The 16,290-nt window shown below is 49.9% G+C and overlaps 1 protein-coding gene across 3 annotated transcripts in view; it reads left to right on the forward strand.

The window, feature by feature from the left end:
* LOC144508677 (DENN domain-containing protein 3-like) overlaps positions 1–16,290 on the forward strand; it is a 128,436-nt gene that overhangs the window by 30,616 nt on the left and 81,530 nt on the right. The window contains exon 1 of one of the 3 annotated variants that reach the window (XM_078236922.1): positions 1,952–2,363. The exons of 1 other annotated variant lie outside the window; for it this stretch is intronic. In XM_078236922.1, the coding sequence (XP_078093048.1) occupies positions 2,088–2,363 (276 nt within the window). In that variant the 5' untranslated portion in view covers positions 1,952–2,087. Of the gene's footprint in view, positions 1–1,951; positions 2,364–3,964; positions 4,008–16,290 lie in introns of those variants that run through there. One more of the 3 variants, XM_078236924.1, reaches the window with a different exon arrangement.

Raw genomic sequence — 16,290 nt, forward strand, 5'->3', positions numbered from 1 at the left:
ATAACCCTGGACACTGTCAGCAACTCAAATCTCTCAAACACAGCTTGCACGATGTCAGCTTGTCAAAGTTCCACTCCCCGCGGTGTGAAGGAAAATTCCTCAACCCTGAACCGGCACTGATTTCAATATTCACCCCTCCCCAAACCCCGCACCCCCCCCCACCCACGCAAACCCTCTCCCCACCCCCCCAAACCCTCTCCCCACCCCCCCAATGCCCCCAAACCTCCCCCCACCCCCCAAACCCTCCCCCATCCCCCCTACCCCCCAATCCCTCCCCCCACCCCCAACCCTCCCAAACCCTCCCCCATCCCTCCCCAAACCCTCTCCCCACCCCCCCAATGCCCCCAAACCTCCCCCCCACCCCCCAAACCCTCCCCATCCCCCCTACCCCCCAATCCCTCCCCCCCACCCCCAACCCTCCCAAATCCTCCCCCATCTCCCCAAACCCTCCCCCCGACCCTCCCAAACCCTCCCCCACCCCCCCAAACCTTCCCCCCACCCCACAAACCCTCCCCCCACCCCCAAACCCTCCCCCCCACCCCACAAACACTCCCCCAAACCCTCCCCCCACACCCAAACCCTCCCCCCGCTCCCCTTCCTCCAGACTCCCCCACCCCAGGGGAAATTGTTTCTCTCTCTTGACGCTATTGAATCCTTTCTGTCACTGCAGTCTCCCCCAATAATTAATTTAACCCTTTCAGAGCTTCTCGGCTTTTGGCGAAGAGGGAGTGTCAGATCGAGCGTGGGGTGGGGCGCAGTGCCTCACCCTGTCAGCTTGGATCTTGTTTGTCTCTCTGTTGGGGGACAATGAAGCGGATTCAATTGGAATTTGAATTTGGTTTTCGGAGCCAGCAAGGATTGGTTGTGGGTTTGCCCACACTCCACTCTGAGCGCTGGCTTTGGAACTTTAAGAATGGAAAAATCTAAAAATTAAAAAAATGAAACTTCAGCGCAGGTGTCAATCTGGTGAAGCTTCGCTCTCCCTCCCCGACCGACACATCCTTCCCAAGCTCCAGCGTTCCTGACCCTCGCTCACAAGCTGCTGAACTCAACTCCCCCACCCCCTCCCACCACCCCTCCCCGACACACACACACACACTCACAGATACAGAGACACACACACACTCAGAGACACACAGAGACACAGACTCACACACAGACACACAGATACACAGAGACACACACACACTCAGAGACACACAGAGACACACACTCACACACTCAAACACACACACACACACACACACACACTCACAGATACAGAGACACACACACACTCAGAGACACACAGAGACACAGACTCACACACAGACACACAGATACACAGAGACACACACACTCAGAGACACACAGAGGCACACACTCACACACACACATACAGCAAACACACACACACTCACAGACACACAGACACACACATACAGCAAACAAACATACACACACTCACAGACACACAGAGAGACACACACACTCACACTCACACACATACAGCAAACACACACACACACACTCACACAGCAAACACACACACACTCACAGATACACACACAGACACACACACATACAAACACACACACACACACTCACTGACACACAGAGACACACACACACATACTCTCTCACAAACCCACACACACACAGCACTCACTCTCAGACACACACACACAAACACATACATACACACAGACACACACACACACACATATACAGCACACACACTCACACTCACAGACACACACACCCACCAACCCCCCCACCCCCCAGCTCACTCCAAGATGCCAGCTTCAGGTCAGAGCCGTGTCATGATGCCTCTCAGATTAGTCAGTCTGCTCTCACTCACTTGTCCGAGCTCACACTTGAAGGATTTAATTTTGAACAACAAATTTGTGTCCCTCAGTGAGAGTCAGCATTTTCCGGAGGGGAGGGGGGGTAGAAAGGTTGGGACACGGTTGGGGGTGGGGGTGGGGGGGGGTGGGGGGTGGCAGCGGAGAGTGTTGTCAGGGCTGTGTGTAAGTGATACAGAGAGAAGGTTCCCGAGGACAGGATTCGCTCTGTCAATCGGAGTCATGTTACGTGAAGCTTTGTGAATGGAAACTGTCTCGACTGGCCTGAGCTACAGATTAATGTTTTATGAAAATTTGGCCTGGCAATCTAGTTCAGGAGGAACCGGGAGTGATGGAGTCGACAGCAGCCTCTCTGGCTACCTGTGGAGAAGGATAGGAGGCGGGGGTTGTAGGGGGTGGCAGGAAGGAAGGACGTTGCCTCACATCTGCCGCAGCAGACTGCAACTTTCATTTCTCCAAACGGTACAGCCACCGTGCAGTGTCCTCCCTGCGCCGGCTCTCAGTCTGCTCCCAAAGAGGGTAAGAGTGAAGCTACCAATCATTGCCTGTACCGTGCTGTCTGTACACGACCCAGCAGCGTAAGGGTTACGTGAGGAGCTGTGAGTTAGTATTTGGATCCAGCTCCTCGGGGCTTGTGTGAATTCGGAATGATTTTAATGCCGTTGTTTGATTTTTCTTTTGGTTTCTGCTTCTTTTCAATTTCCTGTTTCCCCCGCAAGGTTAACTTTTCTCTCGGACTCCATTCCTGCCTCCCCCACCCCCACCCCCACCCCCAGGGCTATTGCTCTGTCGCCTATGCCCACCTCCCACAGGAGTGTGGTGGCAGTCAGGGAGGGTATAGAGGTGGGGAGGGTATAAAATCCTGTGGGTGGCTGCTGTGCCCACCATCGACCTGTCCCCACTGATATCGAGTCAACTGTGGCCCTTAACTGGCCAATTAATGGTTACTTAAAGACCTCCTCCCACTGCAGCTGTACCCAATGGTGAGTCACCAAGTGGACGGACCGCCCCTGCCTGAACTCCCCCCTGGCCACCCAAACACAGGCCCCTTCCCGTCGCCAGGCCCTGTCCACCTGGCCCCAGCAAGGATGCCCCACTCACCTTCCAGTTTGATCTTCTCCATGCCTCCTCATTGGGGACTGACTGCAGTATCAACAATGGCCAAGGTTTTCGGTGGCACTCTAGGACATGGCGGTCTTCCAGCTCTGATTGGCTGGCAGGTCTTTGCGACAGGTCATCCTTTCCCCAGCAAGAGATATTGTTTCTCAGGTATTTCTCCAATTCCCATTTTTTGAACGATTGGTTCCACTGTTATCACCCTATCAGGCAGCGCGTTCCAGATCATAACTCATTGTCAAAACACTCTCTCATCTGCTTCTTTTGTCAATCTCCTTCTCTCTGTGCCCTCTGGTTACCTATCCTCCTGACAGTTGAGAGACTATCACCCAATCCACTTAATCAAAACCCCTCCTCATTTTGAATGCCTCGATTCATTTCCCCCCTGAGACTTCTCTGCTCCAAAGAGAAGCTGGGGTTCTGGGTGGGAATCTCAGTGTGGGGAAAGTGGGGATTAGACCAGTATTGGTGAAGCAGGCGAAGGGGAAACGGGGGAGAGAAGATCAGGGGGAGGGTGTGAAGGAGTGGGTCGGTGGAAGAGAAGCAGGATGGGGGGTGAGCGGGTGACAGAGAGTCCAGATTTGGACCAGGGGTGGGAGGAGACTGGGTGAAAAAGAAAGGGGGGATGTTGTAGGGGATGTTGGAGGGTCAGAGAGGGTGGAAAAGGGACCCCAAGGGAATGGACTGAGGGATAGAGGTGTGAAGAGTTGGAGGGGTAAGGGAGATGGGGGGGATGGGTGGGTGGGAGGTTTGGTTCTAAGTCCTCACGGTGACACAGCTGATATCTATCAGTGTGGAATCTGTCACCGTAACCCTAGCAACGGAACATCACAAATCAGATCCACTTACATTCGAATGTGGACAACACTCCTTTGCAGTTACTCCCTGACTGACTGAGGAAGGAGAGGGGAGGGGATGGGGGGGCGCCCTCTGTGGCCTCAGGACGTTTATCAAGAGAGATTTGTGATGTGAAGAGCAACTCAGAACCATCTGTCCCACAGCCCAGCAAATGCCTTCCCTGTGAGACCTGCCCAAACACTGCTGCAGGTAATCACCCAGAGGAAAGGATTATCGCCAAGTTTTGTTTCGATTTGATGAGTTCCCCAAGACAAGGATTATCATTCTCTGAGGACACACTCACCAATAACTGGTCACGTTTCCCTTTGTCTGACATGGAGTTGGGTCACAGGTCAGTTAGTGGTAGTTATTGTCGGTACAGACTCGATGGGCCAAAAGGCCTTTTCTGCGCTGTGTGACTCTATGGCCGGAGTTTTACCAGCACGTCCACCCCGATTCCGGGAGTGGGCGAGGCTCGGAGAACGGCATTCTCCGTTGGCCTCGGGTGGGATCGTATGGACCTTGGGCGGACGTGCCAGTAACAGTCCGCCCTGTGGGTGGAATTTTCCAGTCCCACTCACCGCAGGAATCGGATGGGACGGGACACGGACCATGCAAAGGTCTGTTGACCTCGGGTGGGATTTTCCGACCTTGCGGCGAGCATGGCAGGAAAATCCCGCCCTATGACTCTATCAACCATGACATCATTCTGGTACTTTTTAAAGGATGTGAGGCATCCCGCCTCCACCACCCTCCCAGGCAGCACATTCCAGACCCTCACCACCCTCTGGGTAAAGAAGTTTTTCCTCACATCCCCCTAAATCTCCTGCCCCTCAGCAGTAAGAGGGGAAAGTGTAACTTTAATAATTAAACAAAATCTCACCACATTCCTCACACCAGGACCTGAAGTGACATGTCTAAAAACATGAATAACATGTAAAACCAGCATCCCTCAACACCACCCTCTACCCATGGCTTTCACTCCACATCTCTCTACATCTCTCTCTACCAACAGAGCTTCCTCAGATCCTTTGTTTATATCTTAAAGATGTTGAATGTCCACCTTAGTCAATTGTTTGAAAATAGCCAATTAGTCTAAACTTGTCAATAATGAAATAAGAGTTAGCCAATTGGTTTTTAGCTAATTACACATGCTGTCTCAACTTTAAGACTACATGTGTGACACACTTCTTCTTGAGTGATATCTCCTATCTTGAGTTAGCCTGAGCATCGACCTATAATCTTCAATTTATTCTTTCAGTTGTGTTACTTTTTTTCCTGTCCGTCTGGGGAGGGTACATTTTAGAATTCTCACAGCATTTTAAAAATATGTTTTAATTATCAGCTGTTAATAATGTGTTTATAATTATAAACGTTATAAATGTTTTGTGTTACAGATTGAGTACGTTATCATACTCACCTTCCTACCATATCCATTAATGAATTATTCTTTAATTTAATTCGATTTAATTAATCCAGCTGGTTTCCAGGTCCCATTTTTGGCTTTTGTCTATTTAGCACAAAATATTGAATAACATGTTAATTGAGACAACAAAATGATAGTCACACTAACACTATTGATTTTGAAACTATCATTGAATCTGGAGTCTTCTTCCATCCCCTTCATAGGATCGCTACAGTGCAAAAGAGGCCATTTGGCCCATCGGGTCTGCGCCCACTCTCTGGCAGAGTATCTTAGCCAGGCCCTTTCCCCTGCCCTATCCCTGTAACCCCACACATTTCACATGGCTAATCCATCTAAACTACACATCTTTGGACTGTGGGAGGAACCCGGAGCACCCGGAGGAAACCCACGCAGACACGGGGAGAACGTGCAGATTTCACACAGACAGTGACCCGAGGCCGGAATTGAACCCGGGTCTCCGGCGCAGTGTAGCAGAAGTGCTACCCACTGTGCCACCGTGCCGCCCTTCCAGTAAACAATGTAATATCCCTTTGACATCCTTGGTTTTTTGAGTTTTTAATACAGCCCTGTCTGGGACCAGCTTTCCTTCCCTCGATCTTCCCTCTGCCTTTCGTTCTTCATTATCTTCATCCACCTCCTTGTCCCCCTGACTGCCATCGTGAGCCTTCGTCTTCATCATTCGCATCACAGCACAACATTTTCGCAGCATTGCTGAATAGTGGAGTGTAGGTTCCAGGATGATTTTACTGCGGGGACAATGAAGACTTTTCAATGAAAAGGCTTTTGATCCAAAAGAGAAAACTGAGGAGAGTCAACCATTGGACACCTTGGATCTGGGAGAGAACTCAGAATGTTCTGAGAAACTCACTGCTCCATTAAAGAACTCTGGGAAGAAGTTTCAGAAGAGGAAATGAGCAAGAACTGCAGGAAATACGATTTTCAGCTGCATCACCCATTTCAATAAACGGAGACGAAACTGGAAAAAATTACCAACTTCCTCTAAGATTGTCAGGAAAATCTAGAATCTACGGCACGGAGCAGGCCCTTCGGCCCAAACTGATCCATGCCAAACAAAGTGCCCATCTAAGCTAACCCCATTTACCTCCATTTGGCCCATATCCCTCTAAACCTTTCCTATCCATGTATCTGTCCCAATGCCTTTTAAATGTTGTCAATGTCGCTGCCTCAACCACTCCCCCCGGCAGCTCATTCCACACACGCACCGCCCTCCGTGTAAAAAAGTTGCTCCTCAGGTTCCCATCAATTCTTTCCCCTCTTCCCCAACCCTTGGAAAAAAACTGAGTGCATTCACCCTATCCATGCCTCTATAAGATCACCCCTCAGTCTCTTACGCTCCAAAGAAAAAAGTCCTAACCTGTCCAATCTCTCCCTATAACTAGTCCCTTGAGTCCTGGCAACATCCTTGTAAATCTCTTCTGCACTCTCTCCAATTTAATAACATCTTTCCCATAGCAAGGTGACCAAAACTGAACACAATACTCCAGGTGCGGCCTCACCAACATCCTGTACAGCTGCAACATAACTTCCCAACTTCTATACTCAATGCCCTGGCTGATGAAGGCCAGCATACCAAAAGCCTTCTTCACTGCCCTATCTACCTGTGACTCCATCTTTAGAGAACTGTGCACCTGAACTCTCAGGTCCCTCTGTTCCACGATACTCCCTAAGCTCCTACCATTCACCGTGAAAGTCCTACCTTGATTTGACTTTCCAAAATGCAACACCTCACACTTATCTGTATTGAACTCCATTTGCCAGTTCTCGGCCCACTTCCCCAGCTGATCAAGATCCTGCTGCAATTTTTGATAACCTTCCTCACTGTCTACAATACCACCTATTTTAGTGTCATCTGCAAACTTACGGATCATGCCTTGTCCATTCTCATCCAAATCGTTGATATAGATAACAAACAGCAACAGGCCCCGCACTGACCCCTGAGGCACACTATTAGTCACAGGCCTCCAGTCTGACAAGCATCCTTCCACCATTACCCTCTGCTTCCGACCATCAAGCCAACTGTATATCCAATTTTCCGGCTCTCCCTCGATTCCATGTGATCTAACCTTCCAGAGCAGCCTACCATGTGAAACTTTATCAAAGGCCTTACTGAAGTCCATGTCTACTGCCCTGCCCTCATCAACCTTCCTGGTCACTTCACCAAAGAACTCTAACAGATTTGTAAGGCATGATCTCCCATGCATGAAGCCATGCTGACTACTCCTAATCAAACCCTGTCTTTCCAAATGCCTATATATCTTACCCCTCAGAATTCTCTCAAGTAACTTACCCACGGATGTTAGGCTTACCAGTCTATAATTCCCAGGTTTTTCTTTGCAGCCCTTCTTAAATAAGGGCACAGCATTTGCGACCCTCGAGTTTTCTGGTACTTCATTCCTGGCTAACGATGATGCAAATATCTCAGCCAGGGCTCCCACAATTTCTTTTCTAGCCTCACGTAGTGCTTTTGGATATACCTGGTCAGGATCAGGAGATTTATCCACCTTCATACATTTTAACATGTCCATCACCTCCTCTGCTGTAATGTGAACTGTCCCCAGTATATCGCCACTAACTTTCCCAGGTTCCCAAGTCTTCATGTCTTTCTCCACAGCAAACACAGAGGAGAAATATTCATTGAGAACATAGAACATAGAACATAGAACATTACAGCGCAGAACAGGCCCTTCGGCCCACGATGTTGCACCGACCAGTTAAAAAAAAAACTGTGACCCTCCAACCTAAACCAATTTCTTTTCGTCCATGAACCTATCTACGGATCTCTTAAACGCCCCCAAACTAGGCGCATTTACTACTGATGCTGGCAGGGCATTCCAATCCCTCACCACCCTCTGGGTAAAGAACCTACCCCTGACATCGGTTCTATAACTACCCCCCCTCAATTTAAAGCCATGCCCCCTCGTGCTGGATTTCTCCATCAGAGGAAAAAGGCTATCACTATCCACCCTATCTAAACCTCTAATCATCTTATATGTTTCAATAAGATCCCCTCTTAGCCGCCGCCTTTCCAGCGAAAACAATCCCAAATCCCTCAGCCTCTCCTCATAGGATCTCCCCTCCATACCAGGCAACATCCTGGTAAACCTCCTCTGCACCCTCTCCAAAGCCTCCACATCCTTCCTGTAATGTGGGGACCAGAACTGCACACAGTACTCCAAGTGCGGCCGCACCAGAGTTGTGTACAGTTGCAACATAACGCTACGACTCCTAAATTCAATCCCCCTACCAATAAACGCCAAGACACCATATGCCTTCTTAACAACCTTATCTACTTGATTCCCAACTTTCAGGGATCTATGCACACATATACCTAGATCCCTCTGCTCCTCCACACTATTCAAAGTCCTCCCGTTAGCCCTATACTCAACACATCTGTTATTCCTACCAAAGTGAATTACCTCACACTTCTCCGCATTAAACTCCATCCGCCACCTCTCGGCCCAACTTTGCAACCTGTCTAAGTCTTCCTGCAAACTACGACACCCTTCCTCACTGTCTACCACACCACCGACTTTGGTGTCATCAGCAAATTTGCTAATCCACCCAACTATACCCTCATCCAGATCATTAATAAATATTACAAACAGCAGTGGCCCCAAAACAGATCCCTGAGGTACACCACTTGTAACCGCACTCCATGATGAATATTTACTATCAACCACCACCCTCTGTTTCCTATCCGCTAGCCAATTCCTGATCCAATTTCCTAGATCACCCCCAATCCCATACATCTGCATTTTCTGCAGAAGCCTACCATGGTGAACCTTATCAAACGCCTTACTAAAATCCATATATACCACGTCCACTGCCCTGCCCCCATCCACCTCCTTGGTCACTTTCTCAAAAAACTCAATAAGGTTAGTAAGGCACGACCTACCTGCCACAAAACCATGCTGACTATCACCTATCAATTCATTACTCTCCAAATAACTATAAATCCTATCCCTTATAATTTTTTCCAACATCTTGCCGACAACAGAAGTGAGACTCACCGGTCTATAATTCCCGGGGAAGTCTCTGTTCCCCTTCTTAAACAATGGGACAACATTCGCTAACCTCCAATCTTCTGGTACTATACCAGAGGCCAACGACGACCTGAAGATCAGAGCCAGAGGCTCTGCAATCACTTCTCTTGCCTCCCAGAGAATCCTTGGATAAATCCCATCCGGACCAGGGGATTTATCTATTTTCAGACCCTCCAGAATATCCTGCACATCCTCCTTATCAACTGTAATACTGTCTATTCTACTCCCCTGCAACCCAGTGTCCTCCTCAGCTATATTCATGTCCCCTTGCGTGAACACCGAAGAGAAATATTGGTTCAATGCTTCACCAATCTCCTCCGGTTCCACACATAACTTCCCTCTGCCATCTATAACTGGCCCTAAACTTGCCCTAACCAACCTTCTGTTCTTGACATACCTATAGAACGCCTTAGGATTCTCTTTAACCCTATCCGCCAAAGTCTTCTCATGTCCCCTTTTAGCCCTTCTAAGCTCGCTCTTCAACTCCCTCTTAGCCAATCTAAAGCTTTCTAGTGCACTACCCGAGTGCTCACGTCTCATCCGAACATAAGCCTCCTTTTTCTTTTTAACCAACAAAGAAACTTTTTTGGTGCACCACGGTTCCCTAGCCCTACCAATTCCTCCTTGCCTGACAGGGACATACCTATCACAGGCTCGCAGTAGCTGCTCCTTGAAAAAACTCCACATGTCGGACGTTCCCAGTCCCTGTAATCTCCTAGTCCAACCTATGTTTCCTAATTCTCTCCTAATAGCCTCATAATTACCCTTCCCCCAGCTAAAACCACTGGCCCGAGGTTCATGCCTATCCCTTTCCATCACTAAGGTGAACGTAACCGAATTGTGGTCACTATCACCAAAATGCACACCAACTTCCAAGTCTAGCACCTGGTCTGGCTCATTTCCCAGCACCAGATCCAATATAGCCTCACCTCTAGTTGGCCTGTCTACATACTGAGTCAAAAAACCTTCCTGCACGCTTTGAACAAAAACTGACCCCTCTAACGAGCTAGAGCTATAACAATTCCAGTCAATATTAGTCAAGTTAAAATCCCCCATAACAATTGCCCTATTACTATCACTCCTAAGCAGGATTGACTCCGCAATCCTTTCCTCAACCTCTCTAGAACTTTTAGGAGGTCTATAAAAGACTCCCAACAGGGTGACCTCTCCTCTCCTATTTCTAATCTCCGCCCATACTACCTCAACAGATAAGTCCTCATCAAACCTCCTCTCTGACACTGTGATACAATCTCTGACCAATAATGCTACCCCTCCCCCTCTTCTACCTCCTTCCCTACTTCGACTAAAACATTTGAACCCCGGGACCTGCAGCATCCATTCCTGCCCCTGCTCTATCCATGTCTCTGAAATAGCCACAACATCGAAGTCCCAGGTACTGATCCACGCTGCAAGTTCACCCACTTTATTGCGAATACTCCTGGCATTGAAGTATACACATTTCAAACCCTGCTCCACCCCACCTCTGCAATGCCGTGCATTGCAGTCCCCATCCATGCATCCCTCACTTTCAGCCCCACTACTCAGGATCCCTCCCCCCCCCCCGAATCAGTTTAAACCTCCCTGCATGGCCTTAGCAAATTTACCCCCCAGGATATTGGTCCCCTTCTGATTAAGGTGTAGACCATCCTTCTCATAGAGGTTACACCTTCCCCAGTACGAGCCCCAATTGCTTAAGTACCTGAACCCCTCCCTCCTGCACCATCCCCTCAGCCATGAATTCAAACCTTCCCTCTCCCTATTCCTCTCTAAACTATCCCGTGGTACAGGCAAGAGTCCAGAGATAACCACTCTGTCAGTCTTGGCCTTTAGTTTCCACCCCAACTCCATAAATCCCTGCCTAATATCCCCTTCCCCTATCCTCCCTATGTCGTGTGTCCCCACATGTACAATAACTTGTGGTTTATCTCCCTCCCCCCTAAGAGTCCTGAATACCCTGTCAGACACATCCCGGACCCCAGCCCCTGGTAGGCAACACACCAACCCTGAGTCCCTACCTTTAGTTCCGACCCTCCTATCTGTCCCCTTAATTGTGGAGTCCCCAATCACAAGGCCCAGTCTTTTACAGCCCCTAACCACCTGAGCTTTCTCACTCGGCTCACCCCCAGAGATCTGCTCTCTATGCTCAGTTGATTCCTCCTCAACTGTAGCCTCCAGCACCGAAAACCTATTATGGAGGGGAACCGCCCCAGGGGATTGTCTTCCCGATTGCTTCTTACCCCTCCTCCTGGCATTGACCCAAGCCTCATTTCTAGGAGTTACTATTTCTCTATAACTCCTATCAACTTCCACCTCCGCCTCCCGAATTATGCGGAGTTCCTCTACCTCCCCCTCCAGCTCCTTTACACGCTCCTCCAGAAGCTGCAATCTAATGCACTTCTTACAACTAAAACCTTTCCCATCTTGACCAATCTCCACCATGGTGAAATGATTTCCTCATGGTATTTCAGGAGTCTTCTGTAGGCTATGGTAAGAGTGCCAAACTTCACTCAGTATACCTACTCACTCCCTCCAGTTTCTCACACATGCCCTGGTCCCTCCAAACCATATCCCCAAATGTCAGACTGTCGTGGCTTTACAGAGCCATCTTCTTCCTTCAGACTGCTGATCACAGAGCTCTCACTGTGCACCTTTTGGAAGAAGAAACGTGAGCACGTCTCACCCTGCTCCTTGGAGCGGACCCTGGGCCGGAAGATGTTCTTGGAAACCTCCTTGGCAAAGAGCGAGGCTTACTGGCCCTTCACCTCTCAGAGAGCCTCATTGATATCGACTGCAGGCAGAGCAGAGTCTGCTTCTCTTCTGGAGTCACCATGTTGTGAGGTGGGTTCTTCCACCTTGAACTCTCAGCAGGGGTCTTGGTTCTCATTCAGATTGTGGACTCATTCTGGTACATGTTGAACACTGGCTCATTAGGGCTATCTCTAAACCAGGTACAGAATAGGCAGGTTGTACCTTGGAATGATTCTGAGAGAGAGAGAGAGCCTAACTGATGTCAGTTGTACATCATTTATATCATTCATTAGCATATCCCTTCTGCTAATCCTTTGTACCCCATTCTCCACCCTAAACATTCACTCCCTCTACCCCCGACGCACAGTGGCAGCCAAGTGCACCATCTGCAAATTCACTGCAGCAACTCATCAAGGCTCCTTCGACAGCACCTTCCAGACCCATGACCTCTACCATCTAGAAGGACAAGGGCAGAGGATACATGGCAACACCATCATCGGCAAGTTCTCCTCCGAGCCACACACAAAATCCTGATTGGAAATATCTCACCACTTTTTCACTGTCACTGGATGAAAGTGGTGGAACTCCCTCCCTAACAGCACTGTGGGTGTACCTACACCACATGGGCTGCAAAAGTTCAAGAAGGAGGCTCGCCACCGCCTTCTCAAGGGCAATTAGAGAAGGGCAATAAAAGCGAGCTTAGCCAGTAACATGCATATCCTGTGAATAAAAAACCTCCATCTCTCATTCTTCTAAACTCCAGTGAAAATTGACCCATTCTTCTCAGCACCAGACTGCTCTAGGCGCGACTTTAGCTCCAGGTCCCGATCTAGGATGTGAATTGGGAGCTGATTCCCTGCTCCTGCTGAAATCCCACCCCTCCAGTCCAGCAGCGTTTGGAAGTGATGAAGAATCAGGTGGCTGCTATCAGGAGCCAGGGCCTTGCTATGAGAACCTCGAGATCCTGGCCGGGAGGGGAGGGGCTCATTACTTGGGAGGAGATTGTGCTACGGTGAGAGCTGGTGTGAGATCGTCCGGAAATCTGTGGGTGGACATGTCCTGAGGGTGGACATGTCCTTATCCTGGTTCCCACAGAGGAAGCAGGGAAAGACACAATCACTGCACAACCATAGCTTTCAGCTCCCTTGCCACTTAACTCACTGAACCTATTCTCAAAGAAGCACGGGGAGGGTATCTCTAGTTTCCTGGCCAACATTCATCCCTCAATCAACATCACAAAACACAGTTTATCTGATCATTATCGCAATGTTAACCACACTGATAAATGTTGGTGGATTAGATAAAAGTCTCCGACGCCAACGCAACCCTTGAAGCAGAAATCATTTTCTTTCCAAAGAAAGAAACCAGTAACAATCACCTTTCATTCCTCAATCCTTCAGATTTGACAGGAAGCCAGTTACACGTCAAACCTGCACTCTCCCTCAGGGTAAAGACCAAAGAAGAGAGTTCACACACTCGCTCCCTCTCCACTCAAACTGATCTCTGCACCAGAAAACTGTCACTTATCATTTCTCCTCTTACACAATAGGCCAGTTGTCACGTGACACAATTAGCCAATCAGAGGGAGGCTAATCACACCGCTTTCTGTGATCAAATTGATGAAGGTGCCTCTAGACAGCTGAAAGCTGCTTTTGACAGGACTCCAAATGAAAGCAGCATTAGGCACTGCACCCATCTTCATCCCAGGGATGTGCTGAGTGAGTTATCTCAACAAATGTGGCACTCGACTGAGAAGAACAGAATCAGTCAGGGTTCCTGCCTCGGATTACTGGCCAGTGGAAAGTATGTGTATGAGGCGCCGGGTGAGAACAGGGGCACTGACTGGCTGTGCCAACCCTCTCCTCACTCTCTCTCTTCCTCCTAACCCTCGCCACACTCCCCGCCGCCCCCCTCCCCTGCCCCCCCCGCCCCCCCCACCCACCCCCCACCCCCCCCCACCCCCCACCCCCCCCACCCCCCACCCCCCCCACCCCCCACCCCCCCCACCCACCCCCCCCACCCAGCCCCCCCACCCCCCCCACCCCCCCCCACCCCCCCCCCACCCCCCCCCACCCCCCCCCCACCCCCCACCCCCCACCCCCCACCCACCACCCACCCCCCACCCCCCACCCCCCCCCCACCCCACCACCCTCTTGCCTCTCTGGATCTCCTGAATCATAGAAACCCTACAGTGCAGAAAGAGGCCATCTGGCCCATCGAGTCTGCACCGACCACAATCCCACCCAGACCCTACCCCCATATCCCTACACATTTACCCGTTAATCCCTCTAACCTACACATCTCAGGACACTAAGGGGCAATTTTAGCACGGCCAATCAACCTAACCCGCACATCTTTGGACTGTGGGAAGAAACCGGAGAACCCGGAGGAAACCCACGCAGACACGAGGAGAATGTGCAAACTCCACACAGGCAGTGACCCAAGCCGGGAATCAAACCCAGGTCCCTGGAGCTGTGAAGCAGCAGTGCTAACCACTGTGCTACCGTGCCACCCTGACTAGATGAGTAGACTGGAGCCAATGTTCTGAATCTGGATGACCCTCACAAAGGGTCAGAAACATTGGGTGCGATCTTCCCTGCCATTCACTGCACATTCCCGCTGCAGCAAGGTCGGCGAATTTGGCAGTCAGCTGAATCTCCATTCACAGCGGCAGGATGGGAAAATCCCACCGGAGCGAATGCTGATAAGATTCCAGTCTCTAGCTCTCTTCTCTCTCCACAGAGGCTGTCAGACCTGCTGAGATTTTCCAGTTTGTGTTTCAGATTCCAGCATCCGCAGTATTTTGCTTTTAGATTAATCGACTGCTTATCCGACCGACATCCAATATGAGCAGAAATATTCTCCCATTAAATATTGGGAAGATTGAAGCCATTGCTTTTAGTCGCTGCTCCAAACTCCGCTCCCTAGCGACTGACTACAGCCCTCTTGCCGGGCACAGGTCTGAGATGAAGCCAGTCTCTTCTCAAACTGAACGTCACGTTTGGCTCCGAGATGAACTTCCCACATCACGTTTATGCCATCACTGAGATTGCCACCTCTGTGACATCGCTCGATTTGCCCCCCTCAACGCCAGCTCACTCTTGTCTTTGTTACCTCCAGCTCGAGTGTTCCAATGTGTTCCTGGCTCCTCTCCAACAATGAGCACAGGATTCAGGCCCATGATTAAATCCCTGCTCTGACGCTTGGACAAAGGGCTATTCAGACTCGAAACGTTGGCTCTATTCTCTCTCCACAGATGCTGTCAGACCTGCCGAGATTTTCCAGCATTTTCTGTTTTTGTTTTGAATCTCTACAATTACTTTCTGGCCCTGTCACTAAACACTAAAACAATGTTAGTAAAGACAAAAATGACACCCTGTGCCCCAAAACTGTGGTAAGCAATTCCCTCTCACTTGACCAGCCTGCAAACTCTCACACAGTTGGCCATACTTCCCAGCTGGGTTGGGTTGTACTCAGTTGGTTCCCTCTTGTCTACCTAGAACCAGCCAGAGAGGCACCGGCAATGGCTTCTCTTCCCTCTCCCACACCGTTACCTCTGGTGTCTCCCGAGATCTATCCTTGGCTCCCTCCTCATTCTCACTTGCATGCTTCCCTGTGGTGACATCATCTGACAAAGTTGACATCAAGTTGCACAAGGGTGCTGACAGCAGTGTCCACCTTCACCTCCCCATTGCCAGACTGCGTCAACGCCCAATTCCTAGCCTCCAAATCCAACCCCGCCCTGCTCAAAGACTGATTCAAACTGCGAATAGCCGTGGCTTCCTCATTAACCTAAGCTAAGCTTCAAACCCCACATCCTCTCCATTGCTAAGACCCACTACCCAACTCCGTAATATCATCCAACTCCACCTCCACCTCCACCTCCACCCGTCCATTATTGTAGTCTTCACCCTGTTACCTGCAGACCATTCTTTTCCTCACAGACACTGAAGCTGGCCTGAAACATGTCCCATGACTGGGATGATCACATTCAGAATGATGACAACTTGTCCATCAAGCTGCTTCAAGCTTTGAGTCCCAATAACCTAATCATACAATCCCTACAGTGCAGAAGGAGGCCATTCAGCCCATCGAGTCTGCACCGACTACAATCCCAGTTAGGCCTTATCCCCATAACCCCATGCATTTACCCTAGCTAATCCCCCTGACATCAAATGGTCAAATTAGCCTGGCCAATCCACATAACCCGCACATCTTTGGACTGTGGGAGGAAACCGGAGCACTTGGAGGGAAA

The sequence above is a fragment of the Mustelus asterias genome, chromosome 20, assembly GCF_964213995.1.
Source record: "Mustelus asterias chromosome 20, sMusAst1.hap1.1, whole genome shotgun sequence".
Lineage (NCBI taxonomy): Eukaryota > Metazoa > Chordata > Chondrichthyes > Carcharhiniformes > Triakidae > Mustelus > Mustelus asterias.